Here is an 8,207-nt window from a genome sequence, read left to right on the forward strand (position 1 = left end):
ACCTCACAAGCTTAGGAAAGATGCCCTTCTATCCCAGAGCTCAAACATGGGATGAGTTAGTCAAAGGCAGCAGGTTGGGGCAACATGGGGTAGAAGAGATGCTTGCAGATTTGGGAGGGGAGAGCAGGAGGATTTACACTGTGGTAAAAATATAATTGCAGGAAGGATACGTGTAAACACCTTTAGAAAGTGTAACACAGATGGTGATGGTTTCCTTTCTGATGCTGCAGTAGGACTATAAAGAAACATTGGTCTGACTGTCTAGAAGTCTTAAGAAGTTACAGCCATTTACTATAACCTTTATTTAGTGTAGAAGAGCCTCGGTTTCTTTCACAGGAGGAGGTTTGATTATGCTTATCCATCTTTGGAAACAGAAATTGCCTTTATTCCAAAAAGTTGATGGCATTTTCAAGGATTTTAAAGTCAACATTGGTTTTGTTTTGTATTTTTTTACATACATTTTGAAATTCCGCTGTAATCTAACCCAGAAATTCTAACTCCAGATGAGGTTTCTGCAGCCTTTTACAGCACCCAAGCATATATTTCGGTTCCTTGTCCGTGAGCACTGTCCTTTTAAGACACAAGCAAAAGAAATCAGCATGACTGATATTACTGTTATGGAGTGCAGTTATTTATCATCTCAATTTTATCCTGCAATTCACTGTTCTGCAGCAAGGTCAGATGACCAGGTTCTTGTTTGGTATAGTGATTTCTTTGTCTAGCCCTGGGCTAGCAGGTAAGTGTCTGTTTTTTGATCTCAGAGACCTACCAGTCCCTTCAGATTGAGACAACATTCTAAAAAAATCTCACCCTCCTTATTAGTGATCCTAATTCCTATAATTTGAAAGTAATTTGAAAGTATATTTTACATATACATGTATACAGTTTTATTGTTCTCTTCCTCTTGTTTATTGCTGTCATAGCTGGTCATCCAATATCATCAATGAGAGCCTTTTGTTCTACCTCGAAATGCAACCAGATATCAATGAAATGCTCCTGAAAAACATCAGGAGTGCTGCACTGATCACATGGATTATAATGGTAGGTCTGCTGTGACATTGCTTAGTCATAGAAATTACTTTTATAAGACTGGTGGAGCAGCACCTGTGTAGTGGGTGGTTTATTATCTTTGGGACTATAAACACTCTAAAAAAATGAAGGAGGAAAAGCAGAAAGTAAAGGAAAGGAAGGAGTGGTCACTTGGAGTTCTTTTCGCATAGAAATTTTGCCAAAAATGTGCCAAAGGTCAACTTTTTCTCCTGTTTAATGGTACGCATTCTTTTTGTGATTGTCTACCCTTTCAAAGACCCAGAACAGACCACTACAATGATTTCTAGTCTAACCTGGCAAACCTCTGCCATAATGCAAGCTGTGAAATTTTAGCTCATGATTCCTGAATGTTCCCCTATAAACTGGGCATTTTCTGGTAATTATTTTTTTTATAAATAGGATTTTCTTTATTACAAAGAATAACTGCATCTAATATCATGACATCTGGATAATTATTTGGGGACAAATACATGAAAAATCTTGAAAGCACTGCACCAAAGAATAGCTGTAAGATGCTGGCCTCTTACTGTACGCCACCCTCATTTTTTCTCTTGGAATATTTGACAAGGGATTTTTCAGAGGTGACGTTGCAGGTTCCTTTTCCAAGAGAGTTTATTCTGGAGCTATTAAATACCTGTAAGGTCTCAGCATGCTTTGTGTAGTTAAGCTCTTGACCATTTCGTATGGAAGGGTTAAGTAAAGCAACTGATCTGATGCAACCTCCTCCTCTGACAGGGATGTGACAGGGACCTTGCTCCTGCTCACCTGCAGAGCAAGAGGTCAGGTTCAGGAACTGAGTTATTTCTTAAACTGGCTGTAAAAATAATTTACTCTTTTCTCATGAGAAAAATGGAAACTGCTAAAGAAGTCATTTACTTGCCAAGCACCCCATGGCACTGGGGACAGAGACAATTTTTTTGAAATCACTTGGGATTTTCTTTTTCAGTGTCTCTCCCCATTTCCGTCCCACTTTGATGGACTTTTTCACTGGCTCAGGAATCTGCAGCAATTCCAGACAGATCAATTGCTGCTGTTTTAAATAACTTGACTATGTGTGCGCTAGTGTCTCTCATATATTTGACTTGGCTTCTAGTGAAAAATGCAATATTTGCTTTTGTGAATAAAAAAGTCTAGAGCTTGCGGGGAATGTTAAAAACACACCAGGGGATTGACCAGCTAAAATCCACGCTAGAAAACCATTCAGTGCTTACTGTTCACTGGGATAGCTTCAGCCTACTGGAACAACAGCTCGTGGTACTTCACTCTGACTTGTTTGTGTCTGTGATGGGAAAAACATATTTATTTAATTATTTTTAACTTTTATTTGCATGCAAATCGCATCTTTTAAAGATAGCAGTTGTTCAGTGAAGGGGAGGCTGTCAATGCACACAAAGTGTTTTGATGGAGTTCAAAAGGAAGTCTTGCTGGTGTAACTCCTGTTGCACTTGTCTTTCCTAGGGGGTTCTTAATCCGATGCAAGGCTTCCTCTTCACTTTAGCTTTCTATGGCTGGACGGGATGGAGAGTGGACCTGAAATGGCGAAAGAGAGAAATACCCTGGGAGTCAATGTCCTCATCAACTGTGGGTGAAAATACCTATCCCTCACCAGTGAACTACCAAAGCAACATCCATGATTCGAAGAAGATATCGACAACGGACAGCCAGCAGACCGATGAGGCTATAAGCATTTTGTCTGAAGGTAACAGTAGCAGTGATGAGAGGTTAACCAGGAGCTCTCCCATCTACCAGGGCTGGTAGTTTCTAGGTGCAGGTCAGGATCCCACTTCTCAAGTTGTCAAGACTCATGAAAATACTGTGTGAACCGATGTGTAGTCTGGTATTAGGTTTGTGCCCAGTGGCTTGATGGCATTTCCCCTAATGTGTGTGTTTGTGTGAGAGAGAGTGTGTGAAATAGAGAGAAATTATGGTTTATGTCTTCATTTGCCTTATGGGAGATGTGTTAAAAGGTATAAAAGCCCGATCAGTGTTCAGCATCTCTGCAAAGATGTCTGTTACGTATAATTAATTTTCATCCATTTTGTTTTAATGTCTCTTGTAAACTCCATGTGGTAGAGGAGTTTAGTGTTTAAATAAATGGACTATTAATATGTTGGGTTTTTAAATGTGGTGCCTTTCTTGCCTTGCTCAGCATAAAAATTCCTCACCCAGAATTACAGCTCTGGGATTTCTGAGACACCATTTCCAGCCTAGACACTCCTCTAAAACATTAGTGACAACAAACTTTAACATAAACACAAATATTTCCCTTTTGTATAGAATCTCACTGACATAGTCTTCTTTTAGCTTGTTTGTGTAAATTTTAAGTTTAGTTTTACCTAGGCAGCTGAAAGGCTTTTTTAAAAGAAAATCAAGCCCAGTCTAGGCTCCATAAACACTTCAGAACAATGGTTCCAGTTTGCTCCTGGCTCAAGCAAAAATAACCCTTCAAACTACTCTTTAGGATGAATTCAGCTTGACCCTTACATGTACTTGTCTAACAGAATTATGACTGTTGGGGCAGGTGCATTAAGAGATAACATTTGCAAAAATCACCTAGAAGAACTGAGTGCTCATCAAAAAACAGAGCAAGTAGAATCAATAGTCCTTCCTCTGAGGTGGGCTCTATTTTATGTCTTCATCTGCTAAAAGAGGAGATATTAAATCCATGCTCCTTACCTTCTCCAATATATATCTCTAAGGTCCTATATCCAAACAATTCCCCAGATTGGTTGAAAGCTAAGAAAAAAGGATGGTCGTGTCTATCCCAGGCTTTTCACTTCCTATCAAAAGCAGAAGTAGTGTGATTTAAATCTGGTTGTGCTGAAGGGTGTTTGCAAGACAGTTTGACCGATGGCGCAGGGGTTGCCCCTTGACCCCGGGTCACCTCCACCCTTCCTTCAGCCTGTGGCCAGGGCATAAAACTAAACCTCTTTTTTAAAACCTGTTTGCATCCACTTTGGCTGAACTCCGCTTGCTGTCCACACCTTTCTTTTCCAACCCAGTTTGGTCCCAGCTATTGTAAAAAAAAAAAATATATTATTAAAGACAGCTGAAAGGTTAGTGCCATAATAACACGAACATTAAGCTGCTGTGTTACACAGGAGTGTCCCAGGATTGCTACAGAAGCAGGCTCAGCAGAAACTATACAGAAAAATTTTGATCTGCTATTTGAAATAAATCACTTTCTTGAACTAATTATTTGACACAACAAAGATCCAATATTTTTTTAGGCAGACCATTACATTGGTTTATAGCAAATCTCTTACATTGTGCCCTGTAGAAACCTCTGTGGTTTTATGGCTTTATATTGCTGTTCTAGCTGTCAGAAATGCTGGCACATCACCAGAGCCTTTCTTTTCATCACAGTCATTTCTTCCCTAGCCAAGTATGAAGAGAAAGGGAGCAGGGACTTGGGAGCAGTTTATGTTGATCCTTATGAAATAAAGACCACATTTTTTATGCAATACTCATTACGATAGGGTTCAAAAGAGCAGGAAAAAGGTGGAGGTAGCATTGCTGGTAAACCTTTTCAGATGCTAGGGTGTGGGCCAAGCTACAAAACCCTAAAACTGAATAAACAGCCTCTGGCTTCACAGGAATAATCATGTGGCATGAAAGCTCTTGGGAGGTGACAGGCTGCAACAAGAAGCCTTGTGAGAGAACTGAACAACTAATCCCCCCTTCTTTTTGCTACTCCAGGGCATACATGGGACAGGGACAGTTGTGGTGCTCCAGCCCTGTCCTCAAGGGGCCATGAGCAGCCCCTGAGCAGTGCTGGGTGGCTACTGGTGCTGGAGCACCCCTGCAAGGGCTGTGCTTTGCTCCCCTCCTTTTCTTGTTCTTTTAAGCCTGGGATGTGTGTGGCATGTCTCTGTACTGGGATGCCATCATGAAAGATCAGGACTCACCTAGGGGCATAAGGACAGCTAAGCTTATATTGAGGCACTGATAATATGAAATTGGGGCACAGCAGAGCAAACCAACAGCAGCTTTTAGCTTGCAGAAGGTGTGAGGAGAGCTCCCTTACCTGCAGTTCCCAGTCTCTGGTGAATGTGCACGAGACATTCCTCCACCGCTTAAAACAGGGAGGTAATTGATTCTGCTCATGCGTAACCATGACCGTATTTGGTTTCACCCCACACGGACCTTGCTCTTGCCTCACCGCTCAGCAATTCAGACAAAGCACTGCCTTCCCTGAGTGCCGCAGGGCACTCCCGTTGCTTCCCATCAGGAGTAAGCTGTTGAAGGGCAGATCCCAATTGTCCCCACTCCCAGTGGTCACTGAATGCATGGCACGGGGCAGCCTCAAGATGCCACAGCTAGCCTCATTTCTGGGGAAATCAAGGGTGTGCTCCAAGGGTCAGCAAGGGGACACTATAGACACCATGTCCTGGGCAGTATAGCTGTAACACCAGCCTAAACATTGCCTTCCTAAATGTGCCATCCACTTTCTGCCAAGAGGAACCTTGAGCTTATTGGCACATAGAAAAACATATAAGTTGTCATTTCAATGACGGTTTGTATTGGCATAGTCAGCAGTGTGTTAATTCTGGTGTCTGGATTTCCAGCCCTTGATCATTTCTAATACGCTTATTTTTGGGTGTGTGCTGACAGGCTGCTCTGGTGAACATGGGAAGTGCTTGCCTCTGGCCAGAAGATTCATTTTCTAAGGTGTGTTTCAAACATGGCTGGGGTTAACAGGGGAGAGATTTCTTCAAAACTAAAGTCACAGATGCAGTCAGAGCCTATGGTCTTCATCTTCCATGTCTGGGGGAGTGTCTTTTCCACAGTCACCCAGCTCTTCAGGTCATGAGTAGGGATACAGCTGTTTCTCTGGAACACCAAGGTCTGAGGCAGAGGAGAAGGAAATAGGGAATGAGATCAGATATTGTCTAATAAAATACACGTAATAAAGTAATAAAGTAATAAAGTGTAATAAGTAATAAGTGTAAAGTAATAAGTGTAATAAAGTGCTGCTTTGAGAGAATGGTTTGGGTTGGAAGAGACTTTCAAGATGATCCAGTCCAACCCCCCTGCCGTGGGCAGGGACACCTCCCACCAGACTGGGTTGCCCAAAACCCTGTCCAACCTGGCTTGTCATTTTTAGCTTATTTCGGGTATATTAGAGCACAGCAAAGCCCTTCTGAATTTATTGAAGGGAAAAATACAGTAAATGTAAAAGGGGTAGTTGAATCCATGCACTGAAATAAAATTGCTGTAGCGGAATCTCATAAAAAGGGTCTCAATGCACACAGGGCAGAGCAGCAGAATTGCCTCTATTTAACACCCTCCTCTCCCCCCAGCCAGCTTATCACATCCAACCATACACAGTCAGTGTTCTCTGTATTCACCAAAACCTACTTTAAAGGCCTCAAAGATAAAATGAAAACTTCCAGGAAAAGTGTTCTCTCATATCCTGTAATACTTCCTCAAACACTCCCAGCTGCTCTCTGTTGGTGGAAAAGGACACGTGGAACTGCATTCGACCTGCCAGTCTCATACGTTTAATTGCTGTTTTATTTGGCCAGATGCTTAGGCTAATTGCAAAGCTGAAATATGAGCACCAGTAAAATCATAAACGATTTGAATAGGCAGACTTGCATACCAAAGCTCTGCATTTATGAGGTCCACCATATGTCTGAATACCAAAATCGTAACTACACCTCTCATTAAGCCCTTCCTCTGGACCAAATACATGGAGAAAGCTAGAAAGTTAAATACTAAATGTGATTCCTCCCCTGTTATCCACCATATAACAGGACTCGACTTGTAAATCAGAAGTTGTCCTTGTGTATTCATGACGAAAAGTTATCTGATTTCCCAAAATTTTCTTAATTTTCATGGATTCATTATGTTTACAGTAATCCCAGATGGAAATTACTAAACCACATGTATGTAATTTTAAGAGAGGTCAGATGATGTCTGGGTTACTCATCCTTTAAGGAGCAGGCATGCATCCGTGTGGACACTGAAGTTGGCAACTGAAGGCGATGCAGTCTTACTGAGAGAATAGGGAGCACAGTCAAATCCAGGGATGCATTTGAATCTGTTTGTCTGGGTGGTTTAAATTCCCTAGGGTACACTGTGAGCTGTGTGGAAGGGTGGTTCCCCCACCACACCTCTCTAAGCAAGCACTTACACATTCAGAAAGCTAAACTCACAGGGAATTTGTAGGTAAAATTTTCAAAAGGCTGAGAAAATTCACTGAGTGAGAGTAGCAATCGAGTTTACACCCAAAACAAAACCCCAAAGTGAACTAAAGCACTTCCTTCCACATAGCTAACACAACTGAATGTCTTTCTAGCTCTCTCCAGCTCTGTGTGCTCAGACTATACAAGATTGTAAGTGCTCTAGAAAAGAAATCAGACCATTGTCCCTAGAAAGAGAACCACTGTGGCCATCCCTAGACCTGTCACCCCAGCCCCATGGTTTAAAGCATGTCCCCAGCTAAGCCTGCCCTTGCCCCTTTGCGGTGTGTTTAAATGTGTGGTACGACGAGGCTGTGACCTTGCATGACTCAATCTACAGGAAGAAGCAGCATGGGCAGGGATGTTTTGGTGCATGCTGTGCAATTGAAAGCCTTGAGAAGACCTTTTCCTGCTCATGGCATCGCTAGAGTAAGGGTTGAAAGGCCGAAGGGATGGGTGACCACTGCAGCCAATGGGACCATCTGAACTGGGTCAAATGCAATCTAATGCGAACATTGGTGAGAGTCAAAGGTGACATCCGCAAGTAGAAAAGCCCGTGTTTCTAATTAGTTTAGAAACCTTTATGTCTCAGAGGTGGAAAGCTCAGCTCTAAATCTCAATTTGAATATCTTCAGGATTAGGGGATTTTTAGAGCCCTGGAAATTAGTTCAGGTTTCTCTGTGTTTTGTGGGAGTGATTACTTTGTGAAGTGGTTAGCTGGTAACAAAACAAGATCAAGTTGATGGGCTCCTTCAGTGTCTCATGCATCACATGTGTTTTCACAGCCCAAATGACTGCAACGCCCTCAGTTTTATAAAAAGCTGAAATGTGTCTGGGAAGCTGGACTAACACAAAACCAGTCCATGGAGTCAGAGCTGGAGTTTGGCTGTGTGCAAGCCAGGAGCTTGTGGGTGCAGAAGTGAGTGCAGAGAAAGGAGCATAAACGTGTAGGAAATAGGAATGCCAGCT

The 8,207-nt window shown here is 42.2% G+C and overlaps 1 protein-coding gene across 1 annotated transcript in view; it reads left to right on the plus strand.

The window, feature by feature from the left end:
• The window catches only part of GPR143 (G protein-coupled receptor 143), an 11,723-nt gene extending 8,915 nt beyond the window's left edge, over positions 1-2,808 (plus strand). The window contains exons 7-8 of the mRNA XM_010191368.1: positions 924-1,041; positions 2,509-2,808. Coding sequence (XP_010189670.1) covers positions 924-1,041; positions 2,509-2,808 — 418 coding nt within the window. The remainder of the gene's footprint in view (positions 1-923; positions 1,042-2,508) is intronic.
• The last annotated feature ends 5,399 nt before the right edge of the window (positions 2,809-8,207 follow it).

The sequence above is a fragment of the Mesitornis unicolor genome, unplaced genomic scaffold, assembly GCF_000695765.1.
Source record: "Mesitornis unicolor isolate BGI_N332 unplaced genomic scaffold, ASM69576v1 scaffold15759, whole genome shotgun sequence".
Classification (NCBI taxonomy): domain Eukaryota; kingdom Metazoa; phylum Chordata; class Aves; order Mesitornithiformes; family Mesitornithidae; genus Mesitornis; species Mesitornis unicolor.